Source organism: Lygodium microphyllum, chromosome 8 (genome assembly GCF_053477565.2).
Source record: "Lygodium microphyllum isolate KBCC chromosome 8, Lygodium_microphyllum_v1.1.10, whole genome shotgun sequence".
NCBI lineage: Eukaryota > Viridiplantae > Streptophyta > Polypodiopsida > Schizaeales > Lygodiaceae > Lygodium > Lygodium microphyllum.
The window spans coordinates 95,853,827-95,878,760 of NC_141142.1; the positions used below are offsets into that span (position 1 = coordinate 95,853,827).

At 41.9% G+C, this 24,934-nt stretch overlaps 1 protein-coding gene across 2 annotated transcripts in view; it reads left to right on the top strand.

Moving 5' to 3' along the window:
* The window catches only part of UCH2 (Peptidase C12, ubiquitin carboxyl-terminal hydrolase 1), a 62,213-nt gene that overhangs the window by 14,600 nt on the left and 22,679 nt on the right, over positions 1–24,934 (top strand). For both annotated transcript variants that reach the window (XM_087683243.1, XM_087683244.1), the window contains exon 2: positions 7,047–7,093. In XM_087683243.1, the coding sequence (XP_087539369.1) occupies positions 7,047–7,093 (47 nt within the window). The remainder of the gene's footprint in view (positions 1–7,046; positions 7,094–24,934) is intronic.

The window sequence follows — 24,934 nt, forward strand, 5'->3', positions numbered from 1 at the left end:
CTTTGATGTATGCCATGGTTGCAACTCGCCTTGACATTGGTAATGCAGTGGGAGTTGTTGGCACAGTTATGTCTAACCCTGGCAAGGCACATTGGGAAGCAGTGAAATGTATCTTTCGATACTTGAAAGGTACACAAGAAAAGTGTATATGCTATGGAAAGGATATATTAGAGTTGCAGGGATTTTGTGATTTAGACATGGCAGGAAATCTTGACACTAGGAAATCTACCAGTGGGTATGTTTTTACTTTGGCTGGTGGGGCTATCTCTTGGTGTTCAAGATTGCAGAAAATTGTGGCACTGAGAACTACAGAAGCTGAATATATTTTAGCCACCAAAGCTTCTAAGGGAGCTATTTGTCTTGGCCGCTGGTCAAGGATTTTGGTTTTTCTTCACGTACTCTAGTGCTTGGTTGTGATAGCCAGAGCGCAGTATGTCTGGCTAAGAATGCCATGTTTCATGCACGTACCAAACACATAGATGTTCGGTATCACTTTATTCGAAAGGCCTTGGATGATGGTCTTGTCACACTAACTAAGGTCAAAACCCAAGATAGCCTTGTAGATGTTCTCACTAAGTATCTTGCAATGGCTCAGCATGAGCATTGCATTTGTTTAGTGGGAGTTGGTTAGCTTAAAAGTACCACTTCGAGCCTTCAAGTGGGAGATTGTTGGGTGTAAAGTCCCTTCGTCTCCGTGTAAATAGTCTTATGGGTGTGAATACACCCTCAATGTACCCTAACATATAAATACATTCTTTTGTTCTTTATGTACCATCACGATCCAGTACACCTATCTCTGCGTTCACTCTCTAACTCTTAGCTGTGCAGCTCGTGTCTTGCTCTCGCACTCCATTGCCCACTCTCTCCCCTTCACACAATGCAATGAAGAAGGAACACCGAATTCATTCTGATTTTGAGAACAAAATTGAAGAGAAGGAAGGGTGTAAAAAGAGGTGCTTGACTTTTTTTTATAATCACCTTGGCGTGTGTTAACATATAGGAATTGATCCTCGAGGTCATTTTTTGTAGTCAATAGATTGGATGGAATAGGGTACATGCTTTGGATCTACATCTCTAATAAGGGGGTACATCCTTGATAAAGCCCTACAACATCATCAGACTTATGTGCGACATTTGAAGAGAGAAAATCATGTATACCTTTATTAAGTAATTGTTGTCAAAGGGCGATCCTTCTATCAAGCTCTCAATCTTCTTTTGTTTGTAAGCCACGATTACTTGATATTCCTCATGAGTGAGTTGATATCACTCAATTTCTCCCATGTAGTTAGAGGTGTCTCCACCCATGTTGGAACCTTGTGGGGCAAGTTGCTCAATCCACTTTTGCTCTATTCTCGCCATAAATGATTCTAGAGATTGGATTAGTGTTGTTTTGGAGATTGGATCAGTGTCAATGTGTTCGAAGTCATCTTTCCTATGTGATTTTTGTTTCTAAAGATAAGCTGTCCGATCTAGGGCCTAGGTTTCTTTAATGAGTACCTAGCTTTGATACCATGTAAAGAAATAGCAGGCAACAAAAAATAAACACAATTGTACGACAAATGCAAAGACTGATACAAAAACAAAGTCAGGGTTAGGGCAACTTAGAGACAATGAACATAGTGAATAATGAAATGAATGAATCTGAATATAATACAATTCTCAGCAAATACACTATGCAATGATGAATACTGAACCTCGAACTCTTGTGTCTGAGGGACTGGGGCAGCAATAATGAGGTAGCGAATATGTTGTACTCCTGACAGATTTTGAAATGTAGTAGGCAGCCTTCGAAGGTGTCTAGCAGCAGTAAACACAGCTCAAGTGTGGCTGGATCAGTGACAAACGGGTTGAGCCAGGGCAGAATCAGCCATATGCAGATGTGGTAATGATGTGGCAGCACTAGCGGTGTTAGAAATAGGAAAACACTAAGCTAGCAGGTGACTTCAGCATCAAACACAGGCTACTTTGCAGCCCATGCAAGTTACATGGGCAGACAGCAGTACTTCCTGGGCTGGAGGCAGCAGGGGCAGTTGGTACAGCAGTAGACAGCAGTCACATTGCTGTACAATAGTGGGAGAATGGCTGGAAACAAAGAGCAATAGTGAGAGAAGGCTAGATAGTAGGTACCGGTTGATGGACAGCGATGGAGGGCAGCTCCGAACAAGATCTCCTATGTGAATGGGGTGTGGATAGCAAAGCTGTAGCAGTTGCAATCTACAAAAACAAGATTGAGCTGAATGGAGGGCAGCTTGTGTATTTATAGAAAGTCTGGGGCCTCCCAAATTAGGGTTTGCATGTGGGACATAGAAACTCTCTAGGATTGCGTTTCTTTTTAATTACAGGTTTTAATTCATTAATGAAATTGAGTTTGGGACTGGTTCAATAAAGCTAATGCAATTTTAGATCAACAAATGTAAGAATGAATCATGTACAATATTGATACAATGGAGGAGTCTCATGGTCATGTGTTTCTAGGATTAGTAGTGAAGTGAGCAATGTTGAGTCCATGACGCCAATCACAACTTGAAGATGATTGCATTGTCTTGGTTGATCAGGAGGCAACACTTGTGGTGCGTGGATGAGGATGCTCTATGGAGGGAGTGAAGCATAGTGTTAATGCTGCACTTATCAAGTTCTTTTGTAGTTTTGCTGTGAATGTGCCCTTATCCACAAGCACTTTTTACCTTCTAGCTAGAGAAGAATTTTCTCGTGTGAATATCCATTAGTAGGTGTGGTACTTTAGTACCTTAGGGATTGTACTTTAACTATCATTCTCACATTGTGGATGTGACGTCCCCTCTCTTCTCTCTTGTTGTTCACTTGTTTACTGTGTGCATGTGTGTGTGCACGTGGTGCTGAATCTTAACCTAATAGTGATATCCGAGCCATCTCTCTTTTCAGTTGCCACTTCACTTGCGAGTTGCCATTGAGTCTCGAACTTGACCAATGTTGGCTGCGCATTTGCTCTAATTTTGCCCCTTGTTTTGGGTGACACCTTCAATAGTGCTTGATTGCGAAGAATCTCTTGTTAGGCAAACCATCTTAGTCTACTCATCACTCCACTAAAATGTGCCTTGTTTTAAACACCATCTACAGCCATGCTATTTGTCCATGAAGTTGCTTGCACCTATTCCCAATCCAATGCAGCTTGCCAATCAATAGCTGCAAATCGTTACTTGCACATGTTGTTGATTTGATGCAACTTGCTAGTTGATAGCCTATAAATTGTTGCTTGCATCTATCCCATCACGTGCAATTCACTTGTGCTGTCCTCAATAGTCAACCGCCAGCCCGTGTCACGTCACTGGCAGCCTATGCATTGACTGTTGATGGACTCAACCTGCCAAAACACGTTAGATTTGCCATATCTTCTTGCCCTTGGCAATTCAACATATAGGAAGAATTATTTTTCAACATTAGTCATCAATTTCTTCAATCTCCATTGACCCTTGTTTGTGTGTAGCTCTTCACATACACAAAATTTGGGGATTTTGCAATAGACATCAATTTCTGTCCAATTTCTTCAACACAAATTGGGGCTTTTGACCTAAACCTTTTGGGGGTTTTGTGTTCAGTGCTCAATATTGTGCAATTTCACATAAAAACTTTGGGGCTTTTCACATTTGAGCCGAAATTTCACCAAATTTTGTCAAATAAATTAGGGGCTTTTGTGAAATTTGTCAAAACTCATCGACATTTAGGTCAATTTTATCGTCTACATTGACATTCCAAGACATTAGAGCCTTCTTAGGTGTAAATTTTTCTTCGATATCGCCAATTGTGTGCAAAATTGCAAGGTTGTTGAGCTTTTCCTTACTTTTTGATACTACTGCACCTTTAGGTACACATTTGGTAGCCCCTGTTGTGAAAATTCAGTTGTAACAGCAAGCAGCGGGCAAGCCAACATGACTTGTTAAATATATTTGGGGATTTTGATAAATTGAATGGCACGAACTATTCGATATGGGTATACATGATGAAGCATGTTTTGGTTGCCAAACAACTTTTGGGCTATGTATCTTGTTTTGATGTTAGGCTTGCAAGCTAGTTGCATAGAATGTTGCTAGTTCATCCAACTCATTCGTTGTGATAAGTGGATCTTCTACTCCAATCCTGTTGCTCCTCCCACTGCTGAAATTGAGATGAGATGGGAGAGATGTCTAGGCACATGGTTTGATTGCATTGTCTTATAAGAGACATGTTATTCCATAGATGTGATTGTGCACAATGGCCAAGGATGCTTGGGATAAACTTTCTTTGTTATGTGAGGTGTGCAATGAGGCTCATGTAGCCTATTTGCGCAAGTAGCTTGAGATGGAGTATATGACTGAGGGTGATTCAGTGGATGCCTACATTACACATGTAAAGGATATAATGGAGCAGCTTGCAAATATTGGTGTCTTGATGCTTCTCTACTTCCTACAATCTTGGCTAGCCTATCTAAGTCTTATTAGAGTTTCGCCATTTCACTTTGCTTCCTCGCAAAAGGAGATGCTAATGCATACACATTTGATATTGGCTCATTGTACAATGGCCTATATTGGCTTAATTTAAATGAGAGGAGAGTATCAAAGGATGCATTACAAGTTAATGCTACCATCATGGATATGTCCAAGTTATGCATGCTTGATTTGGTCATCTCAATTATGGTAGTTTGCTTTGTTTATGATGCAAAAATATGGTGTTTAATCTTCCTCCGTTGAAAGCACCTACTCATAATGTCTATGAGTGTTGTGTATTTGGCTAAATGCATTGGTGCTTGATCTCCCCTTGTTGAAAGCACCCACTCATAATGTATAATATGAGAGTTGCGTACTTGGCAAAATTTATCGGGCTTTGTTTCGCAAAGTGGATCTGTGTGTGTTGATTAGAAATTACATCTTGTGTATGGTGATGTTTGTCAATCCATGTGTAAAATCCATCGAAGGATACTTGAATTTTGTTGCCTTCATTGATGATGTGACCCCTCATTGTTGGGCATATGGTTTGAGGCACAAATTAAGTGCTTGCATGCTTTGAAGCCTTCTTGGCCTTGGATGAAAATGACAGTGGATGCTTCTTTGCCTCAACGTACACATTCCCATGCTAAAAATGCAGGGGAATATTTTGTTGATACATGCCATCTTATTGATGATGAGGAAGCATATGCTTTTGCTAGTACTCTTTTGGATGAAGATGAGCCTATATGTTTTGAGGATGCATGGGAGGAGGCACATTGGGTGCATCATGAGTGATGAGATGCACTCTATTGAGTAGAATAACACTTGGAGTCTTGTTAACTTTGGTAAAAATGCCATTGGCACACATAGAGTTTACACGCTTAAGAGGAAATGTGATGGGTCTATTGACAGATACAAGGCAATGCTGGTTGTGAAGAGATATGCTTAGAAAAAGGGCATTAACTACGAGGAGACATTTGCTCCTACATCTAGGACGACCACCAATGTGTGATTGTTATGGTTGCACATTTCAATTGGGATGTGCACCAATTGGATATTAAGACAACACTTTTGAATGGAGATTTGAAAGAGAATGTATATGTTGCATAACCTATAGGCTATGTTGTGCAAGACCAAGATCACAAGGTTTGCAAGCTAAATAAAGCCTTGTATGGCTTAAAAGGGCTCCGCATGCTTGGTACTCCAAGATAGATGCATTTTTGATTGCATAGGGGTTCCAAGACCGCGGCCAATTGAACCCACTCTCTATGTTTAGAAGGAAGGGGGGGATTTGATCATTATTCTTCTTTACATAGATGATATGCTGTTCACTGGACCAAATGAGAGAAAAATTGCAGATTTCGAGGCTGAATTGTAGTCTACTTTTGATATGTTAGATATGGGGCTGATTCATTATCCAGCATGGTATTGTAATGTCTCAATCACAATATGTTCAGAAGTTATGTAAGGTTTAACATGCAAGATTGTTAACCTATGAGCACACCTATGGAAATAGGGCTGAAGCTTTCAATGCATGATAGTAGCGATCTATCAGATAAATGTTGCCATTTATAGCCAAGCTGTTTGTTGTCTCATCTATTTGTGGGATACCCATCTTGACATACAATATGCAGTATCATAGGTGAGTAGATACATGCATAGTCCAAGGACACTACATTGGCAACCTATTAAGCACATTTACTGCTATTTCCAAGGAACACAATCATATGGTTTGCCCTTTTCCAAGGGGGAGACTTCCAAACGCATGCTTATAGTTGTTCAGATTGGGCTGGTGATGACGATGCATTCTAAGAAGCAGCAGCCTATTGTGGCTTAGGGCAGCATTCACAGTGATAGTCAAATGTATTTGGTTACATCGTGTATGGGTTGATCTTTGTGTTCATTTGGAGGGACCCACTCTTATTCTTTTTGATAGTCAGAGTGCCATTGTTATAGCACAGAGTCCAGTGTTTCATGCTTGTATGAAACACATTGAGATACATTATCACTATGTCAAAGAGATCACATGTAGGGAAGATTAGCATGATCTACATCCCCATGCAAGAGAATGTTGCAGATGTTTTCACCAAAGCACTATCACGTAAAAAGTTTAAGGAATTTTGCAAATCCTTGAACTTACTACCTTTTGGTGATTGATTCGCTCCTTGTACATCATCACGTTGGCATTGTAGGGGGTGTCAGAATTGGTCGATTATGGGCAATGCCCAATGTTTTATTGTGTGGTGTGGAGACAACTAAGTTAATAAGTTGTGTCACTACTTCTAGAGTTCCTTTAATTCTTGTTGAGTTAGGAATAGGTCCAACTTACTTAAGACCTATGGTACTTTCATTCTATTATTCTAATACTTGCATCTTTTGAGTGTGGAACTGCTGCCCACTCTTGCTCACTGTCTCTTATCCTCATTTTCAACATCTCCATTTGTGCACTTATTGAAACGCTAAGACGAGTTCTTGTTTGTTTGATAAGGTTTTATGAGGATATCTTTGCTGCTTTGATTTCTAGAAGATGAAATGTTTTGTTCAAAAAATCAGTACTTAAAATTGTGAAGTTAATTAGCTTTTTGTTGCCCCTATGTCATTTTATAGGAGTTTTTACAGAGCTTATCCAACAAATGCAAGTGAAAGGCGTCCAGGTGCAACAAAACTTATATTGTCACTTTATAATCTCTATTGAAGTGCTTCATCTAGCTGGTTCATAAAAACTTGGAGTGCCTTGCTTTCCCATTTATGACAGAAGTACCTTGCAACTAGCTTTGAATTTTAGGCATAATTTCTTTGATGTTGTATTCTGAATATACATGTTAGGTTGAAAATTGTGTAGTGGATCACTAGCAATTTAGATTGGGACACTTGATGCTCAATACTAGTTTTGTTAAAACTTATAATGCTTACTATGGCTGATGGAGCCAGTGTGGGTCCTGGGATAATTTGACATGTTATGTTTAAGACTCAAAGGGAACATTCTTTCTACTCTACTCTCTGAGATTTGGATTTAAAACAGCCATGATTCAAGAACAAAACGTTTCAGCCTCTTCATCTCCAAGAGTAAGTGTTAATTATAGTGGTTGATTGACACTTGATTTAGGTCACTTGCACACGTTTAATGGTGTATCTTTTGCTACTGAATTTTGTGGCGATTGAGGGAATTGTATAAATAGAGTTAAGTTATAGCTCCCTCATACTTGACACTAATGGTTGCATGGGTGTGCAGCAAACTGGTGATCTACTCATGACCTAGAATGCTGGTCACATGAGGCACATGCAGGCTGAACATGTACAAGTGGAAAGCATGAATAAACAGAGGAATAGTTAATGAGTATACACAGTGTGCTCACTTCTGTGTACAACTTAATGACCACTAAGCACACATACATATGAGTGCCCTTAGTGCACTTAAAATTAGTGAAATGTGTAAACATTGACAATATGTCCAATTAGATGCTGTGTGCACCCAATGCATACTAATGCAGTTTTAGCATGAGATATTTGCTTTTGAAACCTGCCATGACGAGTACTGTAAGACTGACTTATGAATGGCTTTCTCCACTCAAAGGTTATATTTCTAAGTTCTATATATCATGGCAATGTATGCTGCTTGGTCTTTTGTGACACTCTCCAGCCAGTTCCTAGCCTGATGATGTAATGGATGCTGTGTGGCCTCAAGCAGGCAAGAGCAGTAGGTGAAGGCATGGCAAGAGGAGAGACCAAGCAAGATGCCGATGTGGCAGCTGATCAGACTTGCTGCTACATGGCAGGTGCGAAGATATGCTAGGGTTTGCATTGAGGAAACATAGCATGTACGACCAAGATTGAAACACAAAGACTCACATAGAGGCAAGCAAAACTCAAACCCTAAATGCAACATGCAAAACGCAAAACACAAAAACTCAAAAGTCAAACACAGAGACAAACACAAGGAGAAGAAACTCTGAAGTGAATGAATGTAAGAGTGTACAGAATGCCTAGGGATAGAGCAATGCAGCGTTGGGGAGTGTTGTCCACCGGAGATGAATCCCAAGTGCAATGACCACTGGTTAGAGTGTGGAAGTCGAGGAAAACACGAAATGCTGATCACTGGAGGGTCTTATGATTGAGGTGAGTAGCAGGAAGCTGCAAACATAGCTGTAGGACGGCCGCCAATAGGGAGAAGATGGTTGCCAGCTGCTGCTTGGGGGTAAAAAAGCCAAATGTAGATTGCAAGGCTAGCACTTGATGACGAGGGAGGGCTGCCACTTGTTGCTTAGTTGATGGAGAGTCCAACGCATAAAGAAGGAGGCAGTTTATGGGTTGGCGATGGTAGATGGACCAAACGCAATAGAGGAGTGAGTACTTGCACTGAAGGAATAAGGGTGAATGGTGGGCAACTTGTCTATTTATAGATGTTGAAGGATGCCCCAAAAATTAGGGTTTTGGGGGACTACTGAAACTCTTTCAAACTGTGTACCAAATTTGTGTTTTCATTAATTAAGTGTGTTTTGGGGCTGTTTAAAAATGCCAATCAATTGTAAAGCGTGTTTCAACTCACACTCCCTCTCAAGCCCGAAACTAAGTCTAAAAGGGAAGGTCGGAAATGTTTACCCCAAGATATCCAATCCCAAATCAGCCAAGGCATCGGATAAAGGGTGCATATCGGCTGTCCAATGGCCTATCAAGACTATAGAGGTGATGGTTATTTGACCAAGTGAGTCCAAGTAGTCACCCTAGAGAAAAGAGGATATCGGACAAAGGGTGCTCGTCGGTTGTCCAATGGCCTACCAAGCCCTACAAAGGTAGATAAAACCACATTGAACTTTTTTTGTTTTGGTGGAAAGTTAATTTAGGTGTGGCGGTCGATTAAGTAACAATGATCCAAAAGACGGGAGCAAGGATAGTACACCCAATATATCACAAAATAGTACAGGCTTATCCAACCACTCGAGAATGTCGTTGATGAGGGAAAGGGTGATGAAGTATCATGGAAAGGACGGTGGTGTTGTTCGCCCGGTGGAAACAACTTAGGATTCGTCCAGTGGTGCTCTGTACAATGGGATGCATAGTATGCTACATGATGAAGAATGCTCATGCAGTAGGTGTCACTTGGATAGTGTTCCTCGTGAGAAAATTGTTCACTTGCCCAAGCGCCCCAGTACAAAGATGATGAAATCATGCAATGCATAGGGGAATGTACAACAAGGGAGGGAAGGCCAATGTCGAAGACAAGTGCCGAAACTTGTAGAATACCAAGAAGGATAGGAAACCCCTCTCAACTTGGATGTTGATGCCAAAGAAGGAAGAGGAGCTTGAAGATGTCGGTCTTTATGTGGTGCCGAGAATGACATGGATGAAGATGATGCGGCATCTCTAGTGGAAGAGCAAGGATAGAAGTCACCGCCATGATAGCATCAAGAGAGACGGTGAACAATCTAAAGGGATGAGGATAAATGGTGGGCAACTTGTCTATTTAATATTTATAGATATTGACGAGTGCCCTAAAAATTAGGGTTTTGGGAGACCACTAAAACTTTCTCGAACTGCGTACTAACTTTACATTTTTCATTGATTAAGTTTGTTTTGGGGGTGTTTCAAAATGTTAATCAGTTGTAAAGCACATTTTAACTGAACAGCAGGTTGGTCAGACCTTGATAATAAGTCGACTAGTTAAAAATATGCCTACAATTTAACACTCCAACTAGTGTAAGACATTGATGGTTTTGGACCCAAAATTTTTGTGATTGTACTCAATCTATTGCAGCTATTTACAATAGTAAATTGGACACATCACCATTCAAAGGACAAAGAAGACTGATTGGAAAGGCATTGTGAATCTTTCAATGATTAGGTGGCTTCAACCTATAAGCTACTGCATTGATCCTTTGCATTACTTGAAAAGGCCCTTAGTACACAATATTGAGTTTAAGGAAAAGATAACCTTGGTTTCCCAAAGTGTGGCAATATCCAATCACCGTTTGGAAATTCTAAAGCTTTGTGGTGAAGGTGAGCTGCTTTCTTTTGCTTTGTTTGAGTCTTTTGGAAAGCTAACTTTACATTAGCATATGCTTCATCCATACTCTTGCATACTTGCTGGCCTCGAAGATCTTAACCTTTGTGTGCAAAATGGTGGGACTTGTTGAGCTAAAACACGCTTTTTAGCTGATTAGCATTTTTAAAACAGCCCCAAAATACACTTAATTAATGAAAAACCCTAAAAAAGGGAGCGGTTTGAGAGAGTTTCAGTGGTCCCCAAAAACTCTAATTCTTTGAGGCACCCTTTAACATCTATAAATAGATAGGCTGCCCCCATTCAGCCTCATTCCCGTCTGTACAGGTTTCACACCCTTGAGTGCAGATTTCAGCCATCAGTCTATCTCTATGTGGTTGTCTAGCCTTCGAGATTGCTGCCACCTCTCCATCACCCCTTGCAATGCTCTGGTGCCTTCCTCCAGGCTGTCGCCCACTATTTGGCGCCTTCCTCCAGGCTGCATTTGGCATCTTCTAGCCATCGTCAACATCTTCATCACCTTTAGTTGTTTGCGTTTGGTGTCATCTTCCCAGGCGACAACTTCCTTTGCATCCTCTCCATTCTACACACTTTGAGTGGTGGTCAGACACTCAGGATCCGTCTTTGGTGAACGTCACTCTCTGATACAGTGCTTTGCCCTTGAGTACTTGTACATTCTTACATTCATTTGTAGTATTCATTTACCTCAGAGTTGTTTTATTCTTTCCCTTGTTCTGTTTGTGTTTGAGTTTTGTGTTTAGCGTTTGAGTTTTGCTTTCTATGTCTGTGTCTGTCTCTTTGTGTTTTTGTTGTGGTCGTACACTTTGTGTTTCCTTAGTGCAAACCCTAGTAGTTTTTCTTCACATAGTATCGGAGCCAGTGCTCTTGTAAAGAGTATCTTGCGGATATTGTGGAGAGCTAGTCTTTGTGCGAGGTACACAATACGACTCATAATCGAATCACAATGTCCCAGACACCTTCTTCTCCAGTTCCTATGATGTCCTATTAGGCTTCTCTATCATTGGAGGCCCTGAGACGGTATTATGGACTCGGTGAGGAGGACGACAGTCCACTTTCACCTTCACATTCTTTTTCTAATCCTATTCTATATTTCACTAACATGACAGAAGACTTTGAGGAGTACTATCGCAACAAGTACAGTAATGTTTACACCTCTCCTACAAGCTTTGATACCACATTTGGACCGGTTGGTGAGGTTGGCCACCTCTGTGATCATGAAGGACATATGACATTTGGAGCGTTTGGCGATCCATCTTCATCATTTCAGCTAGGTCTAGTGTTAGGTTCATACAACCTATGCACCCCGAAACGGTGTTTCGAAGAGTCCGAAATGGACTGGCCGTTTTGGATCGGGACGGAAACGAGAGCACGTTGTTTCGGGATCATGTGGCCCACCGGCCTCGTTTCGCGTGGTTGTCTAGCACCGTGATTCTCGAGTCCTTCCCTAGTTCATCTGGACTCTCGCTTGCACAGCTCTTCTTTTTCCCCCCACCTCGGACCTGCAACAGCCACCTCCCGCCTCCTCTTCCTCTTCCTCTTCCTCTTCTCCTTCCTCTTCTTCTTCTTCTTCTCCCTCTCCTTCAGACTTCTCCTTCTTCTTCTTCTTCTTCTTCTTCAGACTTCTCCTTTTTCTTCTTCTCCTTCTGCTTCTTCTTCTTCTTCTGCTTCTTCTTCTTCTTCTTCTTCTTATTTTTTCTTCTCCTTCTCCTTTAATCCATTACCTAGGTCCTGGCTCCAAAAGGCTAATCATATCACGACGCCGGACCCATATTAGAGACACGTCACTCCGATCAAGGGAAACTAGGGCTTCGGTGGATCAAAGAAGTGGCGGTGCAACTATTGTGGATTGGAGAAATCGGGGAGTGTAACGCACGTGAAAGACCACTTGGCTTGCGTTTCCAACAAAGACATCGGGCCTTGCGTAAATGTGCCGGCAGAAGTAATAGTAAGTCTCCATCTTTGGCACCGAAAGCGTATGGGTATTGAGCTAGAAGAGGATGAATCAATACATGGGGCTAATGAAGCACAAGTGGGGCAAAGAGAGGCTAGTAGACCTAGTGGCGCTAGCCAAATTGGAGGTGCCAGTGGTCCATAAAAAAGAAATGCATCCATATCCGTATTGGATCCAAGTGCAAAAAGGACCCCGTTGCCATCTTCTAGTGGTGGTGGGCAAAAGGGCTCCTTGCATGGTGCAAGTGTCCATGCAGGACTTCAGAGGCATGCAATTGTAGAGGTGACTAGGGAACTCACACGCTTATTTATTCGGTGTGCTATCCCTTTCAATGTGACCACTACACATCAATGGAAGAAGACAATCAGGGCAGTAAGTTGCATAGGGTGTGAGCCGGAAGGCCCATCCGTAGATGCATTACGCATACGGGAGCTTCGAAAGGAGAAAGCATCCATAGAGGCTCAATTGGGCCTTTGAAGGAGACATGGGTGAAATATAGATGCACAATATTATGCGATGGATGGTCAGATATACGCCGAAGGAATGTTTACAATGTTTTGGTGTCTTCATGTAAAGGCACCATGTTCATTAAGGCCATCAATGCCTGTGCCTCAGGTCTTACCATCACAGGAGCTTTCATTTGGGAGCACATGCGACAGGTCATCATGGACATAAGAGTCCAAAATGTGGTGCAGATGGTGACAGATAATGGAAGCATTTGTGTGTCTATGGGACGTATGCTTGAGGAGGAGTTTTTTAGCATAGTATGGACTCCATGTACATCCCATTGCCTTGACTAGCTTATTGAAGATGTTAGGCAAATATCTTAGGTGGATGACATTTTCAAGACGGCAACAAGCATGGTAAGATTTGTAAAGAAGAGGCCATTCGTCACAAGCATGTTTCGAGCCAATAGCACACTTGAGCTATTGAAGCGCTCCACTACATGATTTGCTTATATGTTTATTGTATTGGAGAGGTTGATACGAGTTCGTCCAAATTTGATACAGACCATTGCATGCCAAGAATGGCTCACATGGAGTGAGAGAGAGTCTTCAACGGCTCTTGCTTTTAGACGCAATATTTTAAATGAGAGTTGGTGGGTTGAGGCAGAGGTATTGGTGAAAAGTCTCACTCCTATTTATACTGTATTGCGCATCAGTGATATGGAGGGGAGTACTTTGGGGCTTCTATATGAGTATATGGATAAAATTGGCGAGGCCTTGCTTTGCAATAGCTTTTTGCCCCAAGACAAGTAAGTTTTTGTTTAACTTTTACACGTGTATTTATTTGGTATTAACGACTCCTTGATGATTGATCATTATTCTAACATCTAAGTTTTTAACATATTTTATCTATAGGGTTGATGAGATTCGCGCAATGTGGAATGCACGATGGGATTGATTCCATAAACCAATCCATGTTGTCGCACATATCTTGCATCCCCTTTGGCGTAGCGAGGAGTTAGAGGAGGGCTTCATGGAGTACATGAGGCGCCTCACATGGGATGATATAGATATGATGAGAAGAGTAGATAATGATTTGTTGGCATTTCGTAATCATTCTCTTTATTTTGGCTGACCCATAGCTAGGCTTCGAGAGACACAACTTCAGCGTGTCTCTTGGTAGGAGAAATACGACAATTGTGCTCCTACTTTGGTATGTGACTGATGACTTTTATATTTTGAATCTTGATTATCTAATGCATTATGCAACCTAGGTAATAAGTTTTGTAATCTATTGCCCACTCAAATATTGATTTTGCGGCATGTATATTAGCAATTGCCAATTACTTAACCTCAATCTTTTAAATTTGAATAGAAACGCATTGCCATTCGGGTTCTCTCGCAAGATTGTAGTTTAGGGCTTGCTGAGAGGAATTGGAGCATATGGCCTCTTACACACCAAAAAGAAAAATAAGCTCACAACTGCCCAATTGGAGCGTTTAGTGTTTTGCCATTGTAATCTCCAGCTTCTTGAGAGGACCGCTCTGTCCCTTGAGCCTTGACAGGTAAATTGGTAATGATTAGTATTATGTATAATTAACTTTTTAACCTTGAGTTCTTGACACTTTACATTGCTAATTTGCTTGGAAGTTGGATTGTAAATTGTGATATGTATGAAGTTTGAACATTGAACATATTGAATCTCCTCTTATATGATATATCTTTATCTCGTTCACATTTACAGATGAATGTTGACAAGATTGATATAGAGAAGGTGCGTGACATTCCGCAGATACCACAGGAGGAGCGGGATATCTACTCCATGCTCTATGAGAAGCTATCGGCACCGGTGCATAAGACTCGTGCACAGAGGAGAGTTAGAGTAAGGGCCATACGTAGTCGTGCATCACAGGCAAAGTCAGAGCCAGAGTCTGAGGATGAGGTTGAGGCTGCTTCATCAACTTCTCGATCAGAGACCTCGGAGTCGGACAAGGAGATGGTGCACAAATCCTCAGAGTCCAGATGACTCGTGATATACAGGAGTCAGTTTATTAGTGCAAAGTCTAGACTAGAGTTGTCGGTTGTTCATTGATGTTGATACTTATAGCCTCACTGGACTTTGGAGTTTTGACAGATAATAGATTATTCACATGACATAGTTACTATCATTCTATCTTGATCCCACTTATTATGCATCTTGATTCTTGTTCCATCGTTCTTAATGTCAGTCTTCACTGCTCTTTAAAGTTTAGATCATAGATTATTCATGAGTCATAAATTCTAATTCATTTTGTTACCTTATATTTTGAAAATTGAGTCTTAATTGTATTAAGCTGTCTTAAGTTTCAACCATTGAGTCCTCAGTCTTAATTCCTTAATCTTCAGTCGTGAGTCGTGAGTCGTGACTCGTGAAATGTGTAATGAATTATGATTTTAATTATATGACATGAAGACTCAAAGTTTTGTATGAAATTTGAATACATGTTATTGTAGACATTGATATATTTACATACCCACATATTACTGTATTTTTTTTAGTGTACAATCCGAAACGCCGTTTCCCCGTTTTCAAAATTTGGCCGAAACTCCGAAACTTCGGTTTTTCGTGTTTCCGTTTCCCCCGTTTCCGAAACTCCCCCGTACTATGCGTACAACTCTTTTGAGTTGAATGAATCAAAACCTCGCCTATTTCTTCTTTTGAGGTGCAGGATTCGGATGGCTTTGTGTATGTGAATTTTAATTGAGGGGGCTCACGAAGCACACGGAATTCAGGTACATCTATAACTTCTGTTTCATTTGAGCATGTAATAGACACTTCTGACTTCCCTCCCATCCCATCCTCTTCTACCTCCACCCTTGATCATCTCTCTTCATCCTTTTAAAATCTCGGATTGCACTCCACATTTGCTTCACACACAATAGGGGTTGGATCTTCCATCTCCGCTCTTAGCACCTTCTCCTCTATCCGATTCTCTACCTCTTTGCACCATGGTACATTGTTAGGGGGAATGCCATCCTTTAACACAGTGCCTCTTACCTTTCCGCAAATGAGCACACCCATAGCACTTGGAATAATTGTGATGGGCATCCCTTTTACTATGCCCAGATTTACCTCTCACATGACCAATCAAACGCAAGGGATTCCATCCTCGGCTTATGGTGCGTCATCCCACTTACCTTGGGTTATACCTACATAGGGATTTCCATCCTCGGCTTATGGTGCATCATCCCACTTACCTTGGGTTACACCTACGCATGGATTTTCATATTTTGCTCCACATGTTTCCATCCCACCTCCACCATGGGCTACTCATACGGCTATCATGCCCATGCCTAGTCAGCCCATTCCTGCCTATGGATCCACCTTGCACACTATCCGAATGCTTGGTGGGCACTTTGGGGCCCATTCCCAAGTGCACTCCACTCCCCCATCTTACCTCCATTACACTTTTTCACACTACCCATCTTCGAGCACTACCACTTCTGTTGCAACAGCCTAGAATGCCTTCATGGATAAGACTCGTTTTAACGGGTCAAATTTCACCACTTGGTCAAATTTCATGCAACAAGTGCTTGAGTCTCAAGGTCATTGGGACCTCTCATTAGTCTAGAGTCTATGTCGGACCCCGGCTAGCTAACCTTGACTACATCCGTCAATGGAGAGACCACAATGCTACAACCAATGTTGAGCTGATATAGGGATTGCTTTTTGAGTTTCACTCTCAGTTATAGCACCTTCCCCTCGCATCAGAGCGTTGGAGTCACCTTCTCGACCGCTATGCGGCTTGAGATCGTACTCAGTGCATAAATCTCGACTTTGAGCTTCAAGAGTTTTCTATTAAGGAAGGGGATGATCTGAAAGTCAAGCTGGCTGAATATAGGTGGTTGCTTGCCGAGTTTGCCACTGCTGGCTCTTCAAAGTTCGATGACGATCAGGTTACGTTCTTCTTGAATAAGTTGTCCGAAAAATGCTTTAATTTCATTCAGCACATCATTTCATAGCCTTGATCACCAACCTTTTATGCGCTTGAGTGCCAGTTTTTGCGTTACGCGAGGCATGATCAAGGCCACAAGAAATCTGCATCACAGCCTTATTCAGAGTAGAGGGGGTTGATCGCCTCTTCTTTGGGAGGGAAAACCAACATTGGCAAGAACTCGCAAGATGCGAAGGCAAGCCAATCAAAGGGTGACTTCTCTTTCTCATATGGAACCAAAGAATCTTGACCTATGTGGCAACAACTCCCTAAGAAAAACCGGTTTTGTACACACTGCCAGAGACCAGGCCATGTGGACGAGGAGTGTCGCTCTAAGGACTAAGGTCTTCCACCTAAAAAGCCTTAGCAGACCACTGTGACTGCAGAGTCAAGTGGTGCTACGCCTTCTACTCTTGCTTCATTTGCTCCTTCAACACCCGTTGTTGCTACTGGACATGTGGCTCGAGCACAGTCTCAGTAGGCAGTTTCTTTCACTATCCTTGAGGGACTGGCTGATTGGTATGCAGGTCCTGATCCCACTGCATTTTATGCGTCCATCTCACCTTTCTCTCCACCTCGTCAGGCGTTCCCTTGGCAGAGCCCTGCTACTGGACGTATGCAATGGTAGACACCTTGTTAGACTAGTATGTCTCTGGGTCCTTTAGGATACCCTAGGTCAGTCTAGCATTCATTTTTTGCACTCTTAGAGTCGGGTCCATAGGATTCATTGTGCTTAGCTTTTCCATTCTTAAGTCTTCCGCTGCATTTACTCACATACATACACATTTATTGCATTGTCTTTTCAGTTAGATTTTCTCTTTGTTATGTTTTGCTTTGGAGCATCTCACCACCACTGACCTTTGTGTTTGCAGATTCTCATCTCTTTTGCAGGGTTTTGTCTTTCAGTGTAGGGCTAACTTGCAGATTGCTTTGGTCCTATCTGGGTTAGAGATGTGGGGATGCGCATCGTTCGTTTCATGGTTTCATTTTCCTAAGCGTGCTTGCCCTTCTTTCAATATGGAGGTTTACTCTCCTGAGGCGGATCGTGCAGCATCTCTCTCGATGCTATCATGGCAGCGACTTCTAGCTTGCTCTTCCAGCGAGGTGCTTCATTCACTTCATCTTTATCATCTTTTTCCATTCCTTATGGTTCTCGACACCACACGAAGACTGACATTAGGCTCCTCTTTCTTCTTCGCATCTACATCTAGTTTGAGAGGGGGTTCCCACCTTTCTTGGTATTCTACTGGCTTCAGCACTGTCTTCGACATCGGCTTCTCCTCCCTATTGTACCTTTCCCTTTGCGTTGCATGATTTCATCATCTTTGTACTAGGGCGCTTGGGCAAGTGAACAATTTTCCCACGAGGGACACTGTCCAAGTGGCACCTGTTGCATGAGCATTCTTCAGCATGTAGAATACCTTGTATCTCATTGTATAGAGCACCACTTGAGCGGATCCTAAGCTATTTCCAGCAGTGACTGTTGACACCACACTACCATACTCCCTCATCATATTTTCCCTCGTCATTGACACCCTTGAGTGGTCAGGTAAGCTTGTATTGTTTTGTGATGTGTTGGGTGTACCCTCCCTATTCCTGTCTTCTGGGTCAATGTTACTGAATCGGCTGCATTCCATAAAATTTAACTCTCACTTAAAAAAAAAAGTTAAATGTGGTTCCATCCACCTTTGTAGGGCTTGGTAGGCCACTGGGCAGTCGACATGCACCCTTTGTCTGATGCCCTGTCCTCTCTGGGGTGACTCCTTGGACTCTCTTGGTAAGATAACCATCGTCTCTGTAGTCTTGGTAGGCCGTTGGGCAGCCGATATGTACCCTTTGTCTGATGCCTTGGCTACTTTGGGGTGGGAGGCCTTGGGGTGAGTAAAAATCAAAGTGACTCGCCTAACCTTTGGGCTTCGTTTTGGGCCTGAGAGGGGGTGTTGAGCTAAAACACGCATTTTAGCTGATTAGCATTCTTAAAACAGCCCTAGAACACACTTAATTAATGAAAAACCCTAAAAAGGGTAGCGGTTCGAGAGAGTTTCAATGGTCTCTCCAAAACCCTAATTCTTTGAGGTAACCTTCAACATCTATAAATAGATAGGCTGCCCCCATTTAGCCTCACTCCTATCTGAGTAGGTTTCACACCCTTGAGTGTAGATTTCAGCCATCAGTCTACCTCTACGTGGCTGTCCAGCCTTTCGAGACTGCTGCCACCTTTCCATTAGCCCTTGTAGTGCCCTGGTGCCTTCCTCCAGGCTATTGCCCATTGTTTGGCGCCTTCCTCCAAGCTACGTTTGGCATCTTCCAGCCATCGCCAACATCTTCATCACCTTCAGCTGTTTGCGCTTGGTGTCATCTTCCTAGGCAATAGCTTCCTCTGGATCCTTTTCATTCTACACACTCCGACTGGTGGTCACAGACTTGGAATCCATCTCCAGTGGATGTCACTCTAAGACACATTCCTTTGCCCTTGAGTATATGTACACGTACATTCATTTGTAGTATTCATTCACTTCAGAGTTGTGTTATTCTTTCCCTTCTTCTGTTTGTGTTTGAGTTTCTGTGTTTGAGTTTTGAGTTTTGAGTTTTGTGTTTAGGGTTTGAGTTTTGTTTTCTATGTCTGTGTTTGTCTCTTTCTGTTTCTATCATGGTCGTACATTCTGTGTTTCCTCAGTGCAAGCCCTAACAATTTTTCTTCATAAGACTTTCTTCGTGTATTCCACAATCTCAAACAATGGCTTGCTAGTGGAACTATGCATTGTGTTGTTATAAGCATACTCCACAAGTGGCAAAAATGGTTCCCATTTGGCTTTATTCTTAGATACATAGAATTTCAAAAGATCTATGACAATATCATTTATCTCCTTGGATTGCGCATCTATTCATATCCACAACTTATTGTTACACTTAGGTTCATACACATCTAGAGAATGATAAGAAACACTTATAATTTATTAAGAGGAGAATCTCTCTTTGAGTCACTTATATCATGATTCAACATGCATATTATAAATATGTCTTCCTTGCAGGTAATATGAAAAGAAGATACGAGAACTTGGGGTCATACTCATTTTATGAAAAATGCCTCAAAAACACATTTGTAATATGAGGATCTTTGTCACTCACAATAGATTGTGGGATCCCCTTATATTTAAAGATGTTCAACACATGAGAGTGATTGGGGTGATTGGTTATGTTTTGTTCATATGAGGATCTCTATCACTCACAATAGATGTGGCATGCCCTTATATTTGAAGATGTTCAACACATGAGTAAGGAGCTTTCCAAATTATTGGGGTGATTGGCTTTGCATGTCTAGGACAAGCCAAACTAGCCTCCCCCATAGGTCTCATCTCATCATCATGGATTCCTAACTTGTTTGCCATTGAGAGAAATAAAGATGGCATGTGCATTTGGATCAAAGAAAACCAAAGCATTTTGATGCCTGGCTTTGCCCCGTGCACGACATAACTCTATATAGCATCTAGAGAAATAAAGATGGCATGTGCATTTGGATCAAAGAAAACCAAAGCACGCTGATGCTTGGCTTTGCCCCATGCATGGCATAACTCTATATAGCATCTTCATTGGCTGCTTACTAGTCACTAATAAGACTGGATGCCAATTTACCTGATGGTTTGGGCTTCTTTCCTTCCTAGTCTCCCTTTTCGCATTAGAATTTTCACTTTACTCTCGTTGACATTCATATGCCATATGCCTCTTGTTCACACACACAATATTTATTTGCAGCAAGCAAAGTTTTCTTTTCAGCAGTTGTTTTGCCATCCACAAATGACATTTTCGGTTGCCTACGTGCATTGTAGTGCAGCTTGGGTTGTTTCCTTGCCTTTTACCCTTGATTGAAGAATTGAGGCTTTCTGCCCTTTAGTTCAAATATGTACATTGTATTTGCATTTTCACTCATTGTGCCATGCTTGTTCCTTTTGTCTTTGTCTGATGGTCATGGATTTTTGTAAGTAGACCACAACAAAAGGTCTCTATCTACTTTACCATTGTGACCTCACAAAAAGAGCTAGGTGATAACAGAGCTGCCCAAATTTTTGTTGGTCTACTCGTTCTAATCAGCACAATGAATCGTGTCCAATTTGTGCTAAGCTTTTGTCACATCCACTTCTCAAGTGTTGTCCACCACTAAAGTGCACTCCCTTTCAAGAAAGTGGTTGCTTTGTGCACTTTCAAAGGCCTAGAAAAGTCGCCCTGAGAGTAGGCTATGTCAAACTAATGAAGATCAAAGCCTTTAGCTTATCTTTGTACACTATTGAAAGTTTCAAACTTGCCCACTACCCCACCATCTTTGTATCTTTAACCTTGCCCAAATGTGTCATTGTCATACATTTGTGGCTGCAAAAGTGGTGGCCTAAGTAATACCACTGTTGCACTTGTCGTAGTCATTTGCCTTGCATGACCTTCCAACTAATAATTCTAGTTTGTATACTTGGCTGCATGTCAGTGTCATTAGACATGCCATTATGCTTTCAGGCTGCGTGCCAATGCCATTAGACATGCCATTATGCATTTCATGCTGCAATGCCCCATGAGATGCTCTAAACACCTTGCGCAAGTGGTTGAAAGAAATTATATTTTGCATGCCAACATTAGGCGGGTATAGTGGCATCCATTGTGTGAAATGTTAAACCATTCTCAGTAACTTCGATGTGTAGGTGAGGAATTGTTTGCTGTCCATAAGAGGCTTGTTGTACATTATGTTCTTGTGTAAGAACACTGTTGAACTTGAAGTCCTTGTACATTTGGCATTACTGGTGGCTATGTGTTTTTTGACTAAGATGAATGATCAATGCACGAGCTTCACATGGCTGTGTAGAATGAAGACAAATATTTTTCCCTTTAGCATTGGGAATGGAGCACATAATCAACAAATTGATACTATTGAATGAATTGTTGCAATGTAATAACATGTTTTGCTAAGTGTGTTTGAAACGTTGCATTTGGTTTCTGAACAACTTGAATTGGGATTGGTGCCTAAGAATAAATTGTCAAGAAACCAGAGAGATAGTAGGGTTTGTGAGGTGAAACAGAGTGTGTGTATGACAAACACTCAGAAGAGAAGAGAAACTTAGATGAACAAGACTATGAAGAATTGAAATAATGAAGTGAATCTGATACAAGGGTGCCATATATATATATATATATATATATATATATATATATATATATATATATATATATATGTAGAGAGAGAGAGAGAGAGAGAGAGAGAGAGAGAATGGGGTTTGTTTTTAATCCATTTATTTGTTTATTTTTATTGAAAAAATTAGGAGGTGAGTGTTAAGCTCCTTGGTGTGAGCACGGGGGAGTACTTAACATATGTTAAAAGAGAGAGAGAGAGAGAGAGAGAGAGAGAGAGAGAGAGAGAGAGAGAGAGAGAGAGAGAGAGTACTTAACATATGTTAAAAGAGAGAGAGAGTACCTTAATAGTAGGATGTGTGTTAAAAGAGAGAGAGAGAGTACTTAACATATGTTAAAAGAGAGAGAGAGTACCTTAATAGTAGGATGTGTGTGTGTGTATGAGAAAAAATAGGGAGAGGACTCCTGTTTAGTTCCCAATGATTGGGGGGTACCCTCTATTAAAAAGAAATTTAAAAATAATTTGCGAGGGGGACGAGTGGTTATCTTATGATTTGATGTAATATGAGAGAGAGAGAGAGAGAGAGAGAGAGAGAGAGAGAGAGAGAGAGAGAGAGAGAGAGAGTTATATATATAAATTAGGGGAGGCCGTAAATTTTTCGAGGGGGGTGATTAGGATGTGAGGGAAGAGATATGGCTGTGGGCCTGTTGGGATTGGGGGAGAGAGAGATTAAATAAATAAATTATTTAATGATTCGAACTCTCTCAAAAGGCCCTAGAAAGCCTTCCTGGGGTCGGAAACGGAAACCAAAAAATGGGAATGAAGAAGGGAAACTATATTGAATGATGTGGTTTCTAAACATCCCCTCTTAGGCCTAGAACGGAGCAAAAAAAGAGGAGTGAGGTGAAGAGAAGAAGATCCACTTTGTAATCCAAGAATGCCCCTTGAAAGGAGACTTGTGAAAATAGTCAGGAGATTGGATGAGCAGTAGAACTTGAAACACAACCTCCGGTGAGAAGCTAGTAGCCTTGTTACACCATGTTGGAAGGAATATGAAGGCCTAGTCATAAAGTTGCCGCTGAAAATCCAAGGGCCTCAATTGAAGATAGGTCCGCTAGATGTTGGGTTTCATGGGAGGTAAGATTGCTCAAAAGAGAGCCAAACCTTGGAAGCAAAAGATGGTGCGTGAAGAACTTCAAGAGTAGTAGGGTCCCCCTCTGAAGCTAGAGATGGAGGAGCCCTCTTTGAAGTTGAAGAAGAATGATGATCCCCCTCGGAGGACAAAGGAAGATGATTCCCCTCTGAGAGAGAGAGGGACTCCAACTCATGGATTATGGACTCCAAAACATCGGATGTCAAAGGAAGTGTTGTCGATTGTGCCGAAGAAGGTATTTGGGGCTCGTAAGGAGAAGTTGGAGAGCACCCAAAGATGTCTTCTCAAACCTGAGTAGAAGAGGGTGGGATAGGAGGCTCAGGATGAGCTAAGGGCGGGGAGTAGTTGCAGGCTTGTGAAGGGGATGTGGGCCGTGGTAGCCATTGGACTTGAAAATGGGTGGGGGAAACCTCCACGCAATGTGGTGATTTCCAAGAGAACTGATCACCTTGTGAGGTCTTAGAATCTTTGGTTGCTCGTCAGGACTTAGTGCGTGTTGGATGCATTGTATTGCCTTGAGCATGGTAAGTTGAGAGCCGATGTAGAACAATCTTTGTGGCCCAGAAAGGAGAGGTAGCACAAGGAATCCCTGGAAGAAGACACATATACTCTGGTGGGGTAGGGAGCAAAGGTCGATGTTGACAATCTTTGGGGGTGAGACCGTTCTTGCCACAATAGGAGCACCTAGTAATCAGGCCATTTGTTGGTGGAGACGCCATGGTATCAGAGTGGCAACTTGTAAAAGGGACGGTGGGAGGCAAAAGAAGGATATCTCCTAGTGACGCAGCAGAAGTAGAGTAATAATCAGATGTTGATGTTGAATCTGCAACTTGTCTTTGCCTACTCTGATGATGTGGAGGATCTTTGCGGCTCATTGAGCGCCTTTGGCTTTAATACCATGTCAAGAAATGAATTGGGCAACTAGAGAGTACGGTTTGTGAGGAGAAAGACGGAGTGTGTAGGGCAAATACTGAGAAGAGAAGAGAAACTCAGATGAACAAGACGATGAAGAACTGAAATAATGAAGTGAATTTGATACAAGGGTGTCATAGCACTAAGGATACCGTGGAACAAGGAGATTGCCGAAGAAGCCTTTGAGTCTGCAAATGCAAGGATGATGAGGTGTCGCTTGGAGCCTTTGAATCTATAATGTAAGGATGAAGATTGGTGCCGCCTTGAGCAGGGAGACTATCGTCGAAGGGTGAGGAGCCATTGAATCTACAAATGTAGGCTTGATAAGCTGAAGCCAACAATTGGATGTGACGCCAAGTGGTGGGAGAGGAGTCGAGAGGCCATAGACTGCAAAACGAAAATCAAGGCAGCCTTTGGAGATGATGATGCCAGTTGGAAGTGTGATGCCTTTTGAAGGGGAGCAGCCAGGAACCAAAACACAAGCGTATGGAGCTTGGAAAATTGACTCCAAGCTGATGATGAAGATGCCAAGCAAATAGAGCACCTCCAAGCCACCAAGCATAGAGGAAGTAGTGATGTTTGAAGAGTGGATGCCAATGCCAAGTGGTGGAAGATTGATGTCAGGTTGTGGAGGAGTGTAAAGAAATACCCTAACAGAGAAACACAAATAACAATCGTATGACAAAGCACAAACTGATAAAAGAACATAGTTAGGGTTAGGGTAACTCAGAGACAATGAACACAATGAATAAATGAAATGATATGATTACTGAATATACAATGCTCATGCAGCAAACACACTATGCAATGAATGAATACCAAACCTCAAACTCCTGAATCACAAGGATCAGGGCAGGGGTAATGAGCTAGAGAGAGTTCTTATTGCAAACGGATCCCGAATCGCAGCAGGGCAGCCTCCGGATGTCGAAC